At 37.2% G+C, this 21,871-nt stretch overlaps 1 protein-coding gene across 3 annotated transcripts in view; it reads right to left on the bottom strand.

The window, feature by feature from the left end:
* NLK (nemo like kinase) overlaps positions 1 to 21,871 on the bottom strand; it is a 136,693-nt gene that overhangs the window by 23,117 nt on the left and 91,705 nt on the right. For all 3 annotated transcript variants that reach the window (XR_013815055.1, XM_079797862.1, XM_079797863.1), the window contains exons 4-6: positions 6,425 to 6,531; positions 4,914 to 4,999; positions 917 to 1,126 (exon numbers count right to left, since the gene is read on the bottom strand). Coding sequence is in view for 2 of the 3 variants with exons in the window: in XM_079797862.1 (XP_079653988.1) it covers positions 917 to 1,126; positions 4,914 to 4,999; positions 6,425 to 6,531 (403 nt within the window). In the remaining variant the exon portion in view is untranslated. The remainder of the gene's footprint in view (positions 1 to 916; positions 1,127 to 4,913; positions 5,000 to 6,424; positions 6,532 to 21,871) is intronic.

Below are 21,871 nucleotides of genomic sequence, written 5' to 3'. Positions count from 1 at the left end.
ATCATTACTTGGGATTATTTATTTATATACTTATTTAATTTCTGTATCATGTGAAAGTTTCACAAAGGCAGGAACTAATTTTGTCTTATTTACTGCTACATTCCTAGCATCCTGGCATACCACCACCATTATATTTCTTGAGTGCTTACTATATGCCAGGCCTTATTTTCAGCTTTACTATTTCATTTAATCTGTGTAACAATACTCAGAACAGTTTAACTTGGCCAAGATTTAATAGATAGGTGACAGAGCTAAGATCTGAACCCACCAATTTGATTCCACAGCCTAAGCTCATCACTGTTACATTATTCTCAAGCAAATAATACTGTTAAAATCTATGAATAAAAAATAATTAGAAATCATCCCAAGAAAATATGTGTAGTAATGAATTAGCTATAAAGGCAGACAATGAAAGCATTAGGGTGCCCCAAAGCTACATTTTAGTCAGCTCCTGATGTTCTCTGCCATATAGAAATATTTTAGCCCAATAATAAAGGTTAGAAATGTGTCTAAATGTTTAGATTTAAAGAAACCAGCACTCAAAATTTATGTTCTAAGCATAAAGTGTAAGTACATTAAGCCACCAAATACATTCTCAAGTCAGACCTAGTCAGCCAAAAGAACAGAGGCCCTCTGACAACTGAAGATTACACCTGTGCAAATTGTTACAGCAGCTGCTGCTATGCACCAGTGCATGTAATAAAGCAAACCCCCCCTCTAATAGGCCCGTAAGTTATAAAATGAGTCTCTCTGTAATCTGCAACTTGGTAACTTTCTGAATTGTAAGTGAACCTGAATTTTCTAAAAGCAATTTAGACAGTACAAAGAATAAGCCCAAGACATATATGCAAGATAGTTTTTCCTTTAAGTCTGTTAATAGAATTGGAAGTTTCTAAAGCCTAAAGTGATATCATACTTGCTGAATGGGACTCTGTGCCTGAAACAGTATTCTTCGTCCTAGTAGTTCTGCAAAGATACATCCGACAGACCAGATGTCAATAGCATTGCTGTAATGACGGCTGCCCATCAGGATTTCCGGAGCCCGATAATACTGAGTAACAACTTCCTGAGTCATATGACGAGATTCATCTAATTCTTCCACTCTGGCCAATCCAAAATCACAAATCTAAATAGAAAAGATTTTCAAAACATTGTCAAACAGACAAATGGTAAAGTGAAACAAAACAACAAAAAGCCAAAATCTTGATAGATCTTTGAACTTTGAAAAGTTTTCAATGATATAGGTAGAGAATATTTGAGTCAATATATAATTTGACCTTATTTGGAAAAGAGGGAAGAAAATTCTCAAACTTCCATATTTTTATATAAAATGATGTCTCTTAAAAATAGGCTTCTCACCTTTAATGTTTTCAATTGATAACAACCAAAAAAACAAACAAACAACAACAAAAAAAAACAGCTGAGTGCGTTTTTCTAGTTTAATATAGAAGCTAGTTATCTATTTTCAAGGCTGGCTTATCGAGGAAGATATTATTAAAAAAAAGTATAACCTGAAGACTTCCTGAGCTATGTTCACTATCTTTATGGAATATATGTAGTAAAATTTCTTTAAAGCTATAGGTTTCAAATTGAATCCTGCTAAATATAGTTTGCAGGAGGTATTTCAGGAGTTCCATAACCACTGTACCTAAACTTCACGTGTATCTATTTAAAAGACTAATTCACACTCAAATGTGTGAAAATGTAATAATGTAGTAAACTGTATAATACCAGTACTACTAGATTCATTCGTTTCTTCATGCCATAAATATTTAATTGAGTGCCTGTATGTTTTAGTCAGTATCCTAGAACCTGGAGACATAACAGTAAATGAGAAAGACTGGTTAATAAATATGCAGACCTAAAAATAAATCTTTTTTGGTTTTTCTTTTTAACTAAAAAGTATGCTGAGATTGCAAGGTGAGATGTTAGTAAACAGTTGCAATGCCAGCAACTTCTGCTTACTTTTAGAAATTAAGATTTTCTTGATACCGGGCAACCAAAATAAACAATGGGAGCATTGAGGATAAGAGAGTAATGGCCATCTTAAGCTCTAGTGTTCTCACTGATTAACTTTATGAGTCAATATTTTAAATGACAAAATAACACTTTTTGTCTGTTTTCTACGTTGAGGTCCTTGCAAACGATTTTATTTGAAAAAATAAAATACCACTACTTCAAAGGAAACAAATTTTACACCTAATTTTTGGCAATCCTCTCTGTCTTCAATTTATTATGTCTGGTCCCATCAAATGAATTCATGTTTGTGTATGGGGATATTCAAATACTACCAAAGGCTAGTGTTCAATAACACATAATTTTAAAAACTCTATTACTTGGCCATGAATATTTAGCATATTTTAAAAAACAAAACAAAAGCAAAGGAAAGAACATATCTCCACTGTCCTATATCTTTCTTGTACTTATATTTAAAAAACAAACAAACACCCCACCACCCACCCAACAAGTGTTTTCTGTTATAAAGCAAGTCCTTTGTTAAAAACATCAGACTGGAGCCCTAGCCAGTGTGGCTCAGTTGTTTGGGCGTTTTCCTGTGCACTGAGAGGTGGCCAGTTCGATTCCTGGTCAGGGCACATGTCCGGGTTTCAGGCTTGCTCCCCACTGGGGAGCGTGTGAGAGACAGATGATTGGTGTTTCGCTCTCACATTAATGTTTATCATTCTCTCTCTCCCTCTCTCTAAAAAAATCAGTAAGAATATTTTAAAACAAAACAAAACATCAGCCTGATATGGAGTCATTTTTGGCAATTTATCTGGACTACAAGCTACACCCAAAGTAAAAAGTTTATATGATCAGATAACCAAAAAGATATTTGAGATTTCCAGCAAAATTATCCATTTTGTGCTTAACAGGAAACAAAATAATTCATAATGAGAAGATACTAATTTAAAATAAATGTTTTATCATGCCCTGGCCAGTGTGACTCATTTGGCTGGGCATGGTCCTGTACCCCGAAAGGCTGCAGGTTCAATGCCTGGTCAGAGCACATGCCCAGGTTTCAGGCTCGATTCCCAGTAGAGGGCGTGCAAGAGGCAGCCAATCAATGTTTCGCTCTTTAACATGTTTCACTCTCACATCTTTTTCTCTCTTTTCTTCCTCTCCCTTCCTCTCTCTCTAAAAAATCAATTAAAAAATTGTTTAAAAAAGAAAATAAATATTTTACCATAATATTTTCGATGAATTTATACATTTGAGGAGAGCCTGCATTCTACTATGGCTTTTAAAAGTAGGCCACTGAGACAAGTCAAGGGAGCAGAGAAACATTTCAATTTGTGTTGTTTATTCATAAATGACATTTTCCTTTAGTTACTTATTCATGTAGCCAGAGGTTACAACACCATAACACACAATTTGGAAAATGGACCTCAAGCGGTTAATGGCATCAAGCATGACAGACTCAACACAAAATGCTTTGTGAAATTCTCCCAACAGAAACTGAAATAAGAAACTGGCTAAGTTGTCATAAAACTGATTTGGTCTGAATAGAACAAAGAATTCCTGACTATAAGGTTTTAAATTATACATACTTTTAGTTTTTTGAATGTGGATAGGTAGCAGGGGAATGAACCCAATGACCTCTGAGGGAATATTTACTTCAAGGGATTTTGAGGATAATTAATTTCTTTGTGGAAACAAAAGATTAAACTACAACTTTAGCTGTTTTCAGATAAAATATGAAAAATAGGTTTTTAGCTTTCTAGGGTCAAAACAGGAACAAAGTTCTTGAAACTGTATAAAGAGAAAATTTTTATTCAAAAGCAGCATAACACGCCAGCTTTTAAAGAAAACTGGTCTACAGTGGAAAGACAGCACTTAAAATTAAAAGTGAAATGCATTTATATATTTGGTTTTAACATTTAGTTTATCTACAAACAAGCTAAGCAATAATGATAGCCTGGATTACTTTTATTTTTAACTTGGGAATCTGTACCTCTTAATACCCGTCACCTTTTTCACCTGACTCCCCCCTGTTGATTAAAGTAGAAAACACTTAAAAAATTTTTTTTCATATATATCAGTTAAAATGTTAAGATTTTACATTTATTGTAGGTAAAGCACCAAAAATACTGTTGATACTCATAAAATAAGTGGAATTTTAATTTTCTCACACAGAGATGACACAGCTCCAGGAAGGCCCTTATCTGTAATTCCTATGATGGGGAAAAATATGGTGGATCTCTCGCTTTTTAGGAGTTCTGCTAATATATATCTCTATTAGTGATGGGGAAATGCACATATGTGGGTTTTGCTATTTGTGAGTCACTCTAACAAAAGACAATGGGGAGGGGGTGGTACTAGAGGAAAAGTAAAACTGAAATTAACATATGAAAATTTGGGGCTAACTATAATTAATCCCATAAGCAATTCTCCTTCAGAAGAGAATACTGTATATGTATTTATAAACACTTGACCCTTCTAGCTTAGTATTTTCACTTTTAAACGTTTCCACTTTTCTACTTTGCTACCTCTAACAGCATATAAAAATGTTAGCTGTGTAAAAACACAGTCTTCTTAAAAAAGTCATACTTCATTTTCATATAAATAGAACCTTACTGGTCTTTCGATATTTCCTCCAATATATACTTCCTTTAATAATGGAATAATCTGAAAAGAAATCACCTTCTCTATTATTGTTTTTTAGTTCCATAGTAATTCCAATTTCATGTTTTCCAAAACATATGCAAAATATCATGAAGAAACCATGAGGCAATACTACAAATTAGTTACTATGGCCATGACTAATGATATCACTAGAGAAAACTGGGTTCTTTAATTTTTGGTTAAGTGATGAAAATAAAAATAAGGATTTCTTTCAGAAAAACATGTTTTTCTTAAATCTGCCTTGACATTCTGATTTTTTTCTCAGATATTTAAATAAACGGAAAAGCTACCTTTAGAACACAGTTGCTGTTCACAAGGAGATTCCCTGGCTTAATGTCTCGATGTAAAATGCCAGCTGAATGGAGATATTTCAAACCTGAAATAACAAGCAGATTTAAGTGCAGATATTTAATTCCTTTTACTCAACCACTGATGTGGGGAAAACCATAGAAACAGAGAATACAGGATTTTAAATGGTTCCCTAACTAACTGCATAGTGATCATGATTAAAAAGCTTGACTTAGTCTTAGCTCAAAAAAATATAATTTCGCTACAGTAAAATAAAATGTCATAAAAGGTTTACATAATCTAGAGATAATACCTACAATTCAAAAGATTATTTAGGTTTGCGTATAGATAAGCTTTTCTGGCCCAAATGCTGACCAATATCCTTAAGATACTCGTAAGTGTGGCTACTGGAGCTCTGCTATTGATGACCCCCAACCTGTGATTCCGAGCATGCTCCAACAAAATACTTCCCATCAGCCAACAGGGAGTCTTTCCCAGGACAGATACTCACTGATGCAACCAAATTTAGAAACTTGCCCAGGTTTGTTGGTAGTATTTTCTACCCCTGAGAATCCAGAGGGTAATAAACTACACTTGAAAAGACAGGGAGCTTTAGCACTGCCAGATAAAGGTGATAGCTTTAAGGCTTGTCTTTTGAATAAAATACAGCAAATCACTTTTTTTTTTTTACAAGTATAAAAAAGATGCAGTATCTCCCCTCTCCCCCCACTGCTGAATAGCAACACACAACTATAGAAGGTGGGCTTTCTAGTTTTAATATTGTGCATATGTTTTAATCTTTTTGGCTGATGCTTTTCAATCTTATAAAGAATGTCTTAATTCTATGAATCTTGGCAGTGGGAGGTGGGGGAGTATTTTTTAGGTCAGAAAGCTGTTTCAACTTTAAACAATTCTCAATTTGTAATAGCAAAAATTCTGAAGCACACACCTGATGGCCAGAGAAAACTCTAACACTGTCAGCCCAAATTGCTTCTCTATCAAGTCCTTGCTCTTTAATAAGCCAGAATGGAGAATTATTTAGTTGGCTGTTTCTATCAGTCTCCTCCATGCTTTCACTTTAATAATCATTTTGTTTTCCTAGAGTTGGACTCAGCCAACACTCTAATCAGGACCACCTAAAACTGGCTTGAAGAAAGGATGACATCCATAGGGATCACACAGTGACTTTTCAATTTACTAGTAGTCATCTCGTACTAAACCACTGCTGCTTAACAAACAAACCTGCTTATTCACTTGTATAGATTGACCTACTCAACTGCCTAATAAATTAGACAGGGCACTCTATTCCATCACTAAAAATAAGAACCATTTGGCTATCCTTAAAAGCCTCTTATTTAATATCAAGTATAGAGATTATTAACTAGACCTTGGTCAAAAGAAAAAGTCTTTAGGAAAAAAGAAAACCTTGGAAGGTCAGATTAAGTTCAAATGAAAAGTAAAACATTTCATTTACACAGTGACACTATCTTTTTCTTCATAAAGAAAATCTTACCTCGCAAAATCTGATAAAGAAAAACTTTGACATGATCTGAGCTGAGTGGTTGAGGAGACACGATAATTTTATGTAGGTCACTCTGCATCAATTCTGTGACAACATATCTTGAGGCATTAAGTTAAGGAGAGTTCAGAGAATTCAGCCCCCAATGCCCTCAAAGTGGGCTCCAGGTCAAAAGAACTTCTATTTTTAAGGCTAGTAAAAGCTTAGGAAAAGAAAGCTTCTAGACAGCATAATAGAGGCGAGAACCCAGCCCTCAGAAGATAAGACATTGCAAAATTTTAAGAATTTAGTTTAAAAGTTAGCAGAACAACCAAGTGACTTCCCTATAACCATCATTATAAAAGAGAAAAATAAGGGTAAACATTTTAAATGACAGCCAGGCCAGTAAGAGTGTGAAGACCAGACTTAGAATTTATTTCAAATGAGAGAGTTGGTGGTCTCACCCTAGGCTGCCATGTCACCAATGGGAAAGACGATGACCTACTTATCAACTGTTATTTTTAAGTATAGTACTCCTAAAAATGTGTAAAATGGTTATTTCAAATCGAAGTTGTCATGTAATCTTAACAAATTAATTCTCTTAACTTTTTAATATGTCTTCCTTATTAAATTTTAAGTTTCCCATGCTTTATATTCTGTTATATTCTCAGGGTTTTGCTCAATGAACACACAGCAGATGATCCAAGGTGGGGGCCTGTGAAGCAATGGAGATGTGGAATTCAGAGCTCTTGCAAAGGTAAGGTCTTTTGGTATATCTAGAATAGAACAGATTCATGTCTTAGCCTGCCTGCAGTCGAGAACTCACTTTGAGTTTTATGATTTAAGTAAAATCATGCATCAGTTATTGATGGGGATACATTGTAAGAAAGGCATCATTAAGCGATTTTGTCATTGTGTAAGCATCACAGAGTGTACTTACACAAACCTAGATGGTATAGCTTCCTACATACCTAGACTATATGGTATATCCTACTGCTCCTAGGCTACAAACATTTACAGCATGCACCGAATACTGTTGGCAACTGTCACACAATGGTAAGTATTTGTGTATTTAAACAGAGAAAGGGTACAGTAAAAATATGGTATAAAAGATAAAAAAATGGTACACCTGCATAGGACATTACCATGCATGGAGCCTGCAGGACTGGAAGTTGCTCTGGGAGAGTCGTGGACACTAAGGCTATACTAAATTTACCAAAAAACATTTTTATTTCTTCAATAATAAATTAACCGTAGCTTACTATAACTTTTTTATTTTATACACTTAAATTTTTAAAGCTTTTCACCTCTATTGTAACAACACTTAGCTTAAAACACAAACACATGGTACAACTGCACCAAAATATTTTTCTTTATATTCTCAGACTAGAGGCCCAGTGCACATTCATACACTGGGGGTGGGGGGGTCCCTCAGCCTGGCTTGTGCCCTCTCGCAGCCCGGGACCCCTCGCTCCACACCGCCCACCTGCTTGCTGCTGTGCTCACCAGCTGTGAGCCTGGATTCTGGCTGAGCGGTGCTCCCCCTGTGGGAGCACACTGACCACCAGGGGTCAGCTCCTGTGTTGAACATCTGCCCCTGGGTGATCAGTGTGGGTCAACCGGTTGTTCTACCGTTTGGTCGATTTGCATATTAGGGTTTTATTATATAGGATAAGCTTTTCTATTACAAATTTTTAATTTTTTTTTTTTAAAAACAAAGACACAAACACACATTAGCCTAAGCCTATATTGATCAGGATAAATGATGTCACTATTTTCCACTTCCACACTGTATCCCATTGAAAAGTCTTCAGGGGCAGTAACATACATGAAGTTGTCATCTCCTCTGATAACATTGTTTTCTAAAATACCTTCTGAAGGACCTGCCTGAGGCTCTTCTTGAGGAAGTGTCCTTCTGTTCAGAACTAAGTCCATGGTGGTTTGCTTGATTGCTTTTTTCCATCATAGATTTGCTTATAAGCTGTGTTTGTTCTGGAAAGTAATCTTCCTCCTCAATCATTTATCTAGAATTTTCAAAGTCTTCACATCAGCATTTGCAGACGCACCAATCACTTTCACATGATGTAATGAATAACAATTCTTTGATCATTTAAACCACTCAGAGTTAGCAGTAAATTCAACACTGTAGTAGAGTTCAGCCTTCTCTTTCAACACCGCAAACAAACTTTTTGCTTTGGCCATGATTGTTACGGGGCTTATAAGGATATGCTTCTGTGTTTGGTCATCAATGTAGGTCATTAGAAGTTTCTCCATGTTTGATATAGGCTCTTCTCAACTTTTTGTTAGTCTTGATGCCTTCAATGAAGCAGATCCTTCAACAGCTTCCATCACTTTGTTCTTCAAGATCATACCTATGGTGGAATGGGGCATGCTTGACTGACCAATAACTATCCTGATTTTCCACCTTTGTAGTCCTGAATCACTTTTAATTTCATTTCCAGGTCAATCACTCAACATAGTCTGTTACTAGCAACATTAGCAGTAGAATTTGTATGTTTAGGGGCCATGATGAATAAAACAACACAAGATTAAATCAAGCACAAGAGAAAATGGTGCAATCAAAAGACATGGTAAACATGAGATGTATGAGGTTACTGACATAATACGGCCAACTTTTCAAAATTATTTTTTTATAAGTAGAAAGAATACACTCTAAAACAATGATAAAAATATAGTAAAAACATAAACCAGTAACACAACTGTTTATTATCAAGTATTATGTACTATAAATAATTGCATATGCTATACTTTTATATGACTGGCAGTGCAGTAGGTTGGTCTACACCACAAACACATGAGTAATGTGTTGCACTAAGACATTATGATGGCTAAGACATCACTTGGCAATAGTTTTTCAGCTCCATTGTAGTCTTAAGGGACCACCGTCATATATGTGGTACATTATTGACTGAAACATGTTATGTGGTACATGACTGTTTAACAGAAAATTCTGTTGGTCCTTTGAAAATCTAGCCACAGAATTTGAGCACTTCTTACCATGATCACTGTTACCACACTGGCCCATGACCCCTAGATTTCTAAAATATAACAGCCAGATACATTTTTTTTACTGTTACATTTTTATTTTGTCTATAAATTAACAGTCACTTTATTATTTAGAAAATATAATTTTTATGATTTTTACACTCTTAGGTAAGATTTTTTTTATCTTAGATTTTATTAACCAGATTCTTTTCTTTTCTTTTTTTTAAAGAATCAAATTTTCCCCTTTATTGATTTATATTTTTAATCCTCATCTGAGAATATTTTTCCATTGATTTTTAGAGAGAGTAGGAGAGAGAGGGAAAGACAGAGAGAACTATGGATGTGAGAGAAACACATCGATTGGTTGCCTCCTGCACGGGCCTAGGCCCAGGTCAGGGAAGAGTCTACAACCGAGGTACACGCCCTTGACTGGAATCGAACCCGGCACACTTTGGTCCGCAGGCCAATGCTCTATCCATTGAGCCAAACCGGCCAGGGCAACCAGATTCTTTTCAAAGAAATACATTCTATTTCATAATGAAGGTTAGTGAGGAAAGGAGATTTAGCATGCAGAATTTCATTATAGTTCAGTACAGGTTAGGATCATCCTATACACATTAGCTAATTTATAATATTACTAGAGGCCCGGTGCACGAAATTTGTGCACGGAGGGGGGTTGTCCCTCAGTCCAGCCTGTACCCTCTCCAAAATGGGATCCCTCTCACAATCCAGGACTGCTCGCTCCCAACTGCTTGCCTGCCTGCCTTCCTGATTGCCCCTAACCACTTCTGCCTGCCAGCCTGATCACCCCCTAACCACTCTGCTGCCAGCCTGTTTGCCCCCAACTTCCCTCCTCTGCTGGCCTGGTCACCCCTAACTGCCCTCTCCGGCAGGGCTGATCACCTCCAACTGCCCTCCCTTGCAGGCTTGATCCCTCTCAACTGCCCTCCCTTGCAGGCCGGGTGCCTCCCAACTGCCCTCTCCTGCTGGCCATCTTGTGGTGGCCATCTTGTGTCCACATGGGGGCAGGATCTTTGACCACATGGGGGCAGCTATATTGTGTGTTGGAGTGATGGTCAATCTGCATATTACTCTTTTATTAGATAGGATAGAGGCCTGGTACAGGGGTGGGGGCCAGTTGGTTTGCCCTGAAGGGCGTCCAGGATCAGGTGGGGGTTCCCTTGGAGTGTGGGGTGGCCTGAGTGAGGGGCCTGTGGTGGTTTGCAGGCTGGCCACGCCCCCAGGCAACCCAAGCAGAGGCCCTGGTATCTGGAATTTATTTTCCTTCTACAATTGAAACTTTGTAGATTGGAGTGGAGCCAAGCCTGGGGCTCCCTCCGAGGCCCAGCAGCCATTTGTGTTGGGGTTATAATTGAAACTTTGTTGCCTTAAGCGGGTGGGCCCAGCCAGGGTGTGCGGAAAGCTTTGCTTCCCCTGTTGCCGGCGGCAACCCTGGCCTGCTCTCTCAAGCTCCATTCTGCCGCCATTTGTTTGAATTTGTTTACCTTCTGCAATTGAAACTTTGTAGCTTGAGTGGAGGCTTAGGCCTGGCCAGGGCAGGCGGAAAGCTTGGCTTCCTCTGTTACCTAGGAAACCTTGCCCTCTGTGGCGGTAGCCATCTTGGTTTGGGTTAATTTGCATACTCGCTCTGATTGGATGGTGGGCGTGGCTTGTGGGTGTGTCTGAGGTATGGTCAATTTGCATATTTGTCTATTATTAGATAGGATTAGTAGATAGGACTAGAGGCCTGATGCATGAAATTCGTGAAAGGGGCTCGGCCCCCGTCACCATGGCTTCATCTGGTCTAATTAGCATATTATGCTTTTATTATTATAGATCAGCAGGGTTAGATTTAATTTTTCTTAATAGTTTAAAACTTTTTCTTATAAAAATTTTCAAACACACATAAGATTTGACATACCCATCACCTAGATTCTGCACTTACTATTTTGCCATATTTGTTTTAGCACACATTTATCCATGGCTCCTTCCCTTCATCAATTCATCTTATTTTTGTATGCATTTCACAGAGCAATCTTTTAGAATGAAAGTCAGATTATGTCACTCTTCTGCAAAAGCTTCTCATTTCATTTAGAGTAAAAGTCAAAGTCCTAAAAATGTCCTTACAGGGCCATAAATGATCTGGCCTTCTGACCTTCTCTCCTATCACTTTTTTCCTTGCTATTCTCTACACATGTTAGACAACCTCTGACCTTGGGCCTTTGCTCTAGCTGTTCCCTTTGCCTGGACTATGCTTCCCCAGACATCTACTAGGCTAACTATTTCACCCTGTTTGTGTTTTTGCTTGAATCTTATCTTTCGAGTGAGGCCTACCTTGATCACTCTAATACTTCTTGTCCAACTGCCACCCTTCACACAGCTCTGCTCTCTCCCCACGCTTTAGCACTTACCTACGTAAGTTACTTACTTTGTTTATTGTTTGTCTGCCCAACCCTGCTAAAATCCTAAATAGAGTAGAGTATGAAGCACTGTGGGATGTCAGTCATGTCTGCTGGGTTAATTGACAAAAAATTGACAATTATTTTTTGTCAATTAACCCATGCAAGGGCTTTTGTCTGTTTCATTCATAATAATCCTAAACTCTCAGAAACAATGCCTGCATAAAATAAGTCCCTATAAACATCTGTTGAGTGAATGCACTATTGAGCACCTACTAGGTTCTAGCCACTCTACTAAGATTTAAACTTATTACTTTACAGAGGCTTGCAACCAATCCTGAATTTAGGCCTACCTGCATCTCTACTTTCTGAGATACCGGATGTTTCCAATTTCTGAGCTGTTCTGATATTCTATAGCAAGAACCAACCTGTTGTTGGGTTCTCACTACTGCTGGCATAGGCTTCTGCCTCTTGCAATTTTTAATCCTTTACTGACATTTTATGGGCCCTGCAGGAAGGACTGGCAGTAAGAATTTGTGTTTTATCAACCGTGTTTTCACATTAAAAACTGATTACATGTTTATTGGCCACATATGTATGAGAGAAAAAAAAGGAAAAGAGAGTGTGTGTGTGTGTGAGAGAGAGAGAGAGAGAGAGAGAGAGAGAGAGAGAGGGAGGGAGAGAGAGAGAGAGGGAGGGAGAGATAGAGAAAGAGGGAATTTTCTACTGGGGTGATAATTTTTATTTGTAAGAGTGCTTTACAAATTAAGGATATTAACCCTGCAGTGAAAAAAATTTCCTACTAGAATTTTAATCATATGATAGCGTCAGGAAAAAAACTTCTATTTGTACCATTAAGCCTTAATCAGAAGTACTAATATTCTTGAGTTGGTTCCAGGAATCTCAAGGGACAAAGACAAAGAAACATTACACAAGGAAAAAACAAAGCAACAAAACAAAACCAGAAACACTTCACAACTGCCATCACCGTATTGTGTTGTCACTTGAGGTTTTATTCAGGGGAAAAAAATCCTAAATAGAGTAGAATATGAAGCACTGTGGGATGTCAGTCATGTCTGGTGGGTTAATTGATAATTTTTTGTTCCTGCCAGGATTGAAAAGTTCTTGCATTGAAGTGAAGAGCAGATTCTATTCTGTCTCCCATATCCACAAAACTGGCAGCCAACTTATGATGCCAAAATCTTTACTGTCAGTAGACACATTTGGTATGCATGCAAGCAGCAGAGACAAAACTCCTTAATTTTCAAGTTATCAGGTTGAATTCATAGTGCTGGTACTGGAAAAATCTTGTTTTGATTTATAAAAGAAACAAACTGATACAAGAACCAAAAACAGAGAATAAGTATAAAATAATGTGATATGCTTTCTTCTGACAGTGACTATATTCTCAAAGAAAGGGGAAAAAGAAAACATTGTCTGGTTGGCATGGTCCTGTTCTAACCAGATATTTTAAAAATAATTACTCATTTCAAAAAAAAACAAAAAAACACTTACATTTTATTCGCCATTTTTTACAAAACATTATTTCCAGATCAGGGTGTTGCTGACCTACTGGATTTGAATGGACAATATGGGACCATTTTGACCAACAAAAATATGGTTCAACCTAACACAAAGTATTACCAGATATCAAAAAATTGAAAAGCGAAGTGTTCAAAATATAGAGCATGATAAGTCAATTCTTCTACATTAAGACCACATACCTATGTGCTTAATATCTCTCACAAAATAACTTAATTTTATTTCCCAAAATATAAACCAGCAGGTATTCCCTCTGCTAAACACAAATGACTAGATCACCATGTCTCTGTGTTCAGGATCAGTGAACTTAAAACCTTTCATTCAACTTCCTGTTATAATATTTAAGAAAGGAGAGTTTAAGAGTGCTACTTTCATATCTCTGCTTTTTGAGATGACAGACTGGGTTAGAAAAGAATGGGGGTCAGTTAATAAACTCTTATTTTAACCAGAAAGTCTATGGCAAAACCACAAAAAGCCCCTGCCTATCTTTACCATTTTTAAAATAATTGTCTTTTTAAAATTTGTATTTTTATTAATTTCAGAGAGCAAGGGAAAGGAAGAGATAGAAACATCAATGATGAGAATCATTGATTGGCTGCCTCCTGCACGCCCCCTACTGGGGATTGAGCCCACAACCAGGGCATGTGCCCTGACTGGGAATTGAACCGTGACCTCCTGGTTTGTAGGTTGCCGCTCAACCTCTGAGCCATACAGGCCAGGCTACCCTTACCATTTGGTTTACCTTTGTGCAGATATGCTTTTCCCTCCACTAGTATCTTTTAAATAGAACAGTCTGAAGTATTTTAAATGTGTAATTTTTACAAACTGATTAAAATAGCCATTCAGCAGAGATTATGTTTTGACAAGGTTTAGTTGGAAATATATTTTTCACTCCTCAAGTAAACCAGTTTTTTCTTCATAGAAAACAAGTCAACAACCAGGCTGACCTTTTACAAATATATTTCTCTGGAAAATACAATTCCTGAATGTGAAGACTTAACAATGTAGGTGCAGAAATTTAGAAGCCACACATATCACTTTATAATAAGGTTTCTGCTTTGCTCTAGCAGAAATCGTCTGAAGTCTCAATCCCCAGCATAATGTCTCCCAGATGTCTCAACTAGTTGCCATGCCAACAAAAGCAGCTTAAATTAAATGAGGGCCTGAAAAGGCACCTGCATCACTCCAGGTCTGTTGCACATTAAATAAAGCCCTCTTGACAGGGACTCAGAGGTGCCATTAACTTGAACAGCAGCTATCTGATTATTGTTTCTGAGTAATTTAATGAGGGTCTCCAAACAAGAGGAAAAACAGGGTGCTCTTTCTCTCTTCCTGTCCTTCTAAATAGGACAGCCTCTCCGGCAGCTGGTGCACCGGCTGGGTCAATGACTTTGCCATGGCCTTTTAAGTTACCATTGGGCAAAGAAAAAACATAGGACCCAAGTTAGGCTTTCAGGAGAATATTAACAAATTAACCATTTTTCCCTATTAAAACTCATCATTAAAAAATGACCACAAAAAACACACTGTGCATGGTATGCCAACCTAAGAGCGATTTAACAGCCCTACTATAATAATTTGCTGCTGATTGCAGCAATTAGTTAAGTAGCTCCATGAAATATGGATTTCAAAATGTACTAATTTGCTTCAGGAAAGTGAATGCAAATGAATGATACAAATGAACAATTATACTAGTAATGTATGGGTGGGGGCATGGGAGCTCTGATACCTCAGGTGCCTAAGAAAAAGTGTTTCTGTGTTGTTTTATAGTTAATTTTTCTGGGTAATACTGACATTTTAGAAGCTTCTTTATAAGAGGGTAGAAAATAGTCCTTTTGCTGCTTTCTCAAATATTATTAATTACTAGGGAATATCACTTAATAAAAAAACACAAACTTAGGGTAGAGTTGGGTGATTTACCCAAGGTCACATTCCCAGTCTGTAAAAAGCCAGGACTGCCTGGCCAATGTGGCTCACTAGTTGAGCATTGACCTATGAACCAGGAGGTCACGGTTGGATTCCCAGTCAGGGCACATGCCTGGGTTTCGGGCTGGGTCCCCAGTGGGGGGCGTGCAGGAGGCAGCTGATCAATAATTTTCTCTCATCACTGATGGCTCTCTCCCTTCCTCTCTGAAATTAAAAACAAATTAAAATAAATAAATACATAAATAAATAAATAAAAGCCAAGACTACCTTAGGTTTCCTGACTGCTAGTCTAGTTGTTTCCTATAGAAGCTGGCCTACTAGTCCCATTTTTTTTTTAAACCAAAGAACATAACAGTATGGAGATTACTTTGAAATGAAGAGAAGCTGAATTACTTTTAATTATGTACTATGAGAAGAAAAGGAAAAAGGAAGCTAACTTTTTGTTGAAGCTACTATGTGACTAATCCTCACATAATACCTAATTTGTAACTCTCCACTGTTGGGAGAGGTTAAGCTGCTGACACAGATCCTGGATTCAAACCTAGGTTGTAAAGATTCTGAGGTCTGACCCTTTCCATGAAATTTTGCCTCACTTACTATTAAAAGAGAAAATGAAATTCATGAGGCTGACATTACTTTCATGTTACAAAAACCAGGTTTCAAGGAAAAGAATCAGAAGTTCAGTATTTCATTACATGAGGCAGCTTTCAGCATTTCTCCTTTGTCATGTGTTTTCAAATGGGAAGTCACACTGTTCATTCTTCAACAAATACTCTGAATAGCAGACACTGTTCTAGGCACTGGAAATGCAGTGGTGTACAAGAGCATCACTGCCCGCACTGAGTTTATAGCCTAACAAGGGAGATGAACAATTAAACAAGCAATTACAATACAGCCATTCAAAGACTACAACAATGTGCCCTGGCCGGTTAGCTCAGTTGGTTAGAGCATCGTCCCAATACAACAGGTTGCGGGTTTGAACCCCAGTCAGGGCACATATAAGAATCAAGGAATAAATAAATGGAACAACAAATTGATGTTTTGTTCTCTCTCTCAAAGCAATAAATAAAAAATTTAAAAAAAAAAAGATTACAATGTTATGGTTGTTAATCTCATATAGCCCCTTAGGTATTGCTTTGGAATTGAATATGTCAGACTTGCCACCAGAAATAAAATTTAAAAAGAAGCACAACCAAGACATGTTACTTTAAAGAGACAAATCTCTAAGTTATTAGAATTGCTAACTTCCAGTAAATAGATTTAACCCTTTAGTAAAACATCTTGAGAAACAATAATGATTTCTTCAATTCCTACTGAATTTCTAAATTATATGTATGTTCTAATGAGCAATTTACTTATATCTATAAAAACACATACATACTTACATTTGGTTTTCTAAAATGGTTCACCTTAAATTAAAAACAACACCACGATAAATAATAAAAAAGCAATTAACATTTACTGAGATCTCACTATGTGCTAGGCACTTTCCAAGCACTTTATATAAATTATCTCAACGAATTCTCAGAAGTGGCAGGTTATTTGAAAGAATTAATTGTTCTCATTTTGAGTTTTATTTATTTATTTAATCCTCACCTGAGGACATTTTCCCCAGTGATTTTCAGAGAATGTAGAAGGGAGAGAGAGAGAGAGAAAGAGAGAGAGAGAGAGAAAGAGAGAGAGAGAGAGAGAGAGAGAGAGAGAGAGAGAGAGAGAGAGAGAGAGAGACATTGATTGGTTGCCTCCTACATCCATCCTGACCAGGAATCGAACCTTTCCGTGCAGAGGATGACATCCAAACAAGTGAGCCACACTGGCCAGGGCTAGATCACCTCATTACCTCATTTAACCCTCATAACAATTTGGGACTATTCCCATGTAACAGATCTAGTCTGGGGGTGAAGGAACGTCAGGATGACAGCCCAAATAATACTTCTTTTGCCATCAACTAAAAAATAATACAAAAATTAAGAAAAGTTTTTCTACCTCACACTCACTTTACCTACCTGTCTCTTTCCACCTCCTAAGCATTTACTTCCTTTAAGTCTTATTCCTTTTACCCTTTAGTCAAATTACAAAGCTAAAATAAATTCAATAAACATTTTCCTGTATATATGCTTACTTGAACTAGGTTCATATTCTCTTTTTTAATGGATGAGAACTTTAAAAATGTGTGTGTGTGTGTGTGTGTGTGTGTGTGTGTATATATATATATATATATATATATATATATATATATATATCACAGGGACCCCCTCAGCTAACTTTTTGTGTGGGGTATAGGGTTGGGCTAGTAGCTCTTGACATGAAAAACAAAAACAAAAGAAAGTCTTAACTAGAGATTGCTGAAAATATAAGACAAGCCTTTCGTGGGATGTCTAAATTGAAAATATGAATCTGGGAATCATTATATATGGTAAGAAATAGCAATTTCTACTTTCTACTAAGGGAAATCTGCCACAGATTGAGTATTAACCTTTTGCACTCGGATGTCGAGTGTGACTTGACACGGTTAGCATTAGAATAAAGGAATCGAGAAAAAAGCAAGCGAGTGCAAAGGGTTAATTTTGCTTTTGATTATAATCTTTTTCTTTGCACAAAGTTTTTCTCTTTTATTAAAATTTTTTTCTATTTCTTTCCTTCTTTTATTTTGAGAATCTGGATATTAAAATTATGGAAGCACATCACCATTAATGAGTTATAAATCCAACCCCGATGACATTACATTCTTTAAAATAAGGCACACCAATATTCACTGTAAAATAATGCTCACCATAGTTGGTGCATAATGCCCAAATACAATATGTAGGACACCCTGCTAGACCCGTACAAAGGTCGCTGAGGAAGAAAATGTGTTCACGGAGGACAGCGTTTGAAACAGGAAAAAGCAAAAATAAGGACTCTTCTGAGGAGAGATGAGGTGGAATGTATTAGATAGACCAGAAAGGCAGAGAACCCAGAGGGGTGTTTAGTGTAACTGTACAGTTTTGTACAATTTTCTTTGATGCAAAAAAGAATTATGGGCTAGAAATGCAGGCAGAAAACGAACCTAGAGCCCGGCAGCAAACTACAACTTAATGGTAAGCTTCCCCTGACCTTTTTCTCCAATTTAAACAAATCTGTACTGTGATCAATATCTGTTCAGACCACCTCTATGATGATGCATCTATTTTAGGAAGTAATCTAAGAATCATGATCATCAGCCTCTGCCGCAAAGCCTGACTAATCCAGCTGTCAAAGGTAATTCTGCACAAAAGCTACACCATCACCAGAGAAACAAACGCTGACACCAAATTCTGACCTTCAATTATGAGTAAGATGATTGAGTCCTTTTCTGGTTTTAGAAAGTCATGATTACTCAAGCAGTCTCAGAGGCTGTAGGACTGGTGCCAACTGCATCTTTGTTAACTCATCATCATTAGCATCAATAAATACTGACTGGGCACCAAGTGGATGTAGAGAGCATGCTAACTCAATGACAACACAGGAAAAAGATGGATGAATGCAAGGCAACTTTCAAAAGGTTAGAAAAGACTGAGATTGATATGTAAGACTCAAATACAGAAAACAAGCAAAAGATTTCAATGTACATGGCCATAGAAGCTTGAGCAAAAAGAAAAATAGCTGGTATTTACTGAGTTTTCTGTTAGGCAATCCAGCTTTAAATGTGTTTAGCTTCATCTACTCCTAACTACTCTAAGAAGTAAATCCTATTATGATTGCCACTATGCAAATTAGTGAAGAGGTTTAGAAAAGCGAAGGAACCAGCCCAAGATCACAGCTAGTATTCTGCAGAAATGGCTGCAGAGCCCAGGCTCTGTTCTTAACCTGTGCTCTGTCTTTCAAAAGATTAATTAAACCTCAAAAAAGGTGAATGAAATAATTCTACTTCAGAAGAGAGAAGGCCAGGAGGCTGATTTTTACAATGAGGAGTTACATGGATTTAGGCAGTGAAAGGCAGCAGAGTGTAGGTTTTGGAATCACACACAAGGTTAGAATCTTGACTCTGCCACTTACTAGCTTGATAACATTAGCAAGTTAATGCCAGGGTTTAGATGATATATGTGAATCACATACAAATGCCACGCATATGGTGAACAGGGCTTCCATGGTAGCTGCTATCATCATTGTTATGGGAGGGAGGAAGGGTACTGAGTTTATGACATCAAAATGCTAGGCACTGTGCCAAATGTCCTACATACATTAATTCATTTATTCCTTGCAACAGTTCTTTGAGGAAAAATATTATCACTATTTATCACTGAGGAGACTAAGGCTCAGGGAAGAGTATCAAATAACTTTTTCAAGGTAAAAAAACTAGTTTGGGGTTGGCGAGAGGGGATTCACAGTTGAACTCAGGACTGCCTGATATCCAAGTCCATGCCTTACACTAACTACTCTTTTTTAAAAAATATATATATTTTGAAACTGACTATTATTATTTCTTCCCAACACTTCCCCCTTCCTCCCAGGAAAAAGCTAAAATAATATAAGTAAAAAGAAACACAAAACTTACAGGTAACTAATTTAAAAAGCTCTTTTAAGTTCCTGATCTTAAAGGGAAAGATCAGACAATCTCAAAAGGATATCACTTGTGAAGAGGACAATTTTATTCACTTACTAATGGGATCTCATGTGGTTTATTGGCACCAAACAACAGTATGTCCATGATAGTCACATTCTTTCACGAGGAAAAAGAAACCTTTTCTTAGATGAATGCAAGTTTTCTACAGTGCATATTATTTTTGAGAGACCTAGGGTTGGTCTTCGACAGACCGGAAACTCAAGGGAGCAATTAAAAGTGCTAATAATCTCTGTGGGATCTCTGTAAACCTCCACACTGGGGTCCCCTGGTTTTGGTAAAGGGCTGCTAGTAATCTTAAGTCTTGAGCCCAGGGTGGTAAAAATTAGCTATCAGATTGATATTCCATAACTGATTCATATTTTATATTTTCAAAACAACAAAAATACACATATGCAAAACAAAACTTTGCTTGGCTCATGTATGACATACTTCCTTTGGAAAAATGCCACTTTGACCCAATAGTAACAATGATAGGAAAAGACTATCAATTAAACACATAATTATTAAACCCATCACCAACTGTATAATTCAGTGTTCTTAATATTTAATAATGACATTCATACAGTATTCAGAGAACAAACTGACATAATAAGTACTGCATAAATAAACTGTACTCTCGCTAAAATACAGGTTTGTGCTAGTGCGCTGTAGGTCTATTAAGTTCCCTGAAGTACTGCTCTCAAATAAATTGAGTTGGTAGCAGGAGACTCAGCTGGTCTATGAAGTGGCTAAAAGCCCCACTGTTTCCACATATCCTCCAATTAAGGCAGGTCTAATATATTTAGTAGCTTCTGAAACTTCTGGGTCTCCACGTAACACATGCTTCCTGGTGTCTACCAACCTCAAAAAATAAAGTCAAAACAGTGGGATATAACAAAAAGATCAAATAAATACTCCTACGAGTGTTCTTAAACTCTCACACCTGAATTAAATATGTCAAGAGGCTAATAATCGGAAGGTTAACCAGAAGGTTAAGCAGTTCAGGAGAATGATAATGGGTTATGAGTCTTTTCAGCAGCTCAAATCAGGTGAGGCTTTGTTGTTATTCAATATTACCCTCTAATAATTGGGAGGTCTGACAGCATTTCATTCCCACCAGCTGGGAAGTTTTAGAAATATATTTATTTTCAATGGAGAGGTGAAAAGATTAGATTCAAGCTTTAGAATTTTTTGGCCTCACCTGGAGCACAGGTGTTTCAAAGAGCTGGTGTGAATAAGTTGCTCCAGCTATGTATAGTGACTCTCTTCAAAGCACAGTGAAAAAAATGCCAACTGTGAGTTGGACTTAAAACAACCTCAGGATTTGCTAATACACTAAACCCTAAGTAATCTTTATGCAACCAGGAAGGGACCACTACTAGGGGATGTGACTGCTACTATGGGGCTTGAAAGGGGAGTGGTTCTTGGGATGGCAGGCTGAAGGAGGAAATTATGTATATCCTTTTAATAAGTAAGGTTCAGCTCTAGTTGGTTTGGCTCAGTGGATAGAGTGTCGGCCTGAGGACTGAGGGGGTCCCAAGTTCGATTCTGGTCAAGGGCATGTACCTTGGTTGTGGGCACATCCCCAGTAGGGGGTGTGCGGGAGGCAGCTGATCAATGTTTCTCTCTCATCAATGTTTCTAACTCTCTATCCTTCTCCCTTCCTCTCTGTAAAAAAATCAATAAAATATATATATTTTTTTTTTAAAAAAGAGAAAGGTTTGGTAAAGGTAATTAAAAACTTGGAGGTGCTAACAAGTTGTATATTATATATATTTTCTGGGAAGAAGAGACCAGGTAAGGGAATATGAAGTGTTGAGGTTAACAACCCATTCCTCATTAACAGTTTACATCTTGGTATTTTCTTGTTTTGTTTTTACAAATCCTCTCTATATAATAACCCATTCCTCATTAAGAGTTCACATCTTATGTTGTGTGTGTGTGTTTTAATATATTTTTATTGATTTCAGAGAGGAAGGGAGTGGGAGAGAGAGAGAAACATCAATGATGAGAGAGAATCATTGA

The sequence above is a fragment of the Cnephaeus nilssonii genome (assembly GCF_951640355.1).
Source record: "Cnephaeus nilssonii genome assembly, chromosome: 19".
In the NCBI taxonomy this organism is placed as follows: domain Eukaryota; kingdom Metazoa; phylum Chordata; class Mammalia; order Chiroptera; family Vespertilionidae; genus Cnephaeus; species Cnephaeus nilssonii.
This window is presented reverse-complemented; position numbering and strand designations above follow the sequence as displayed.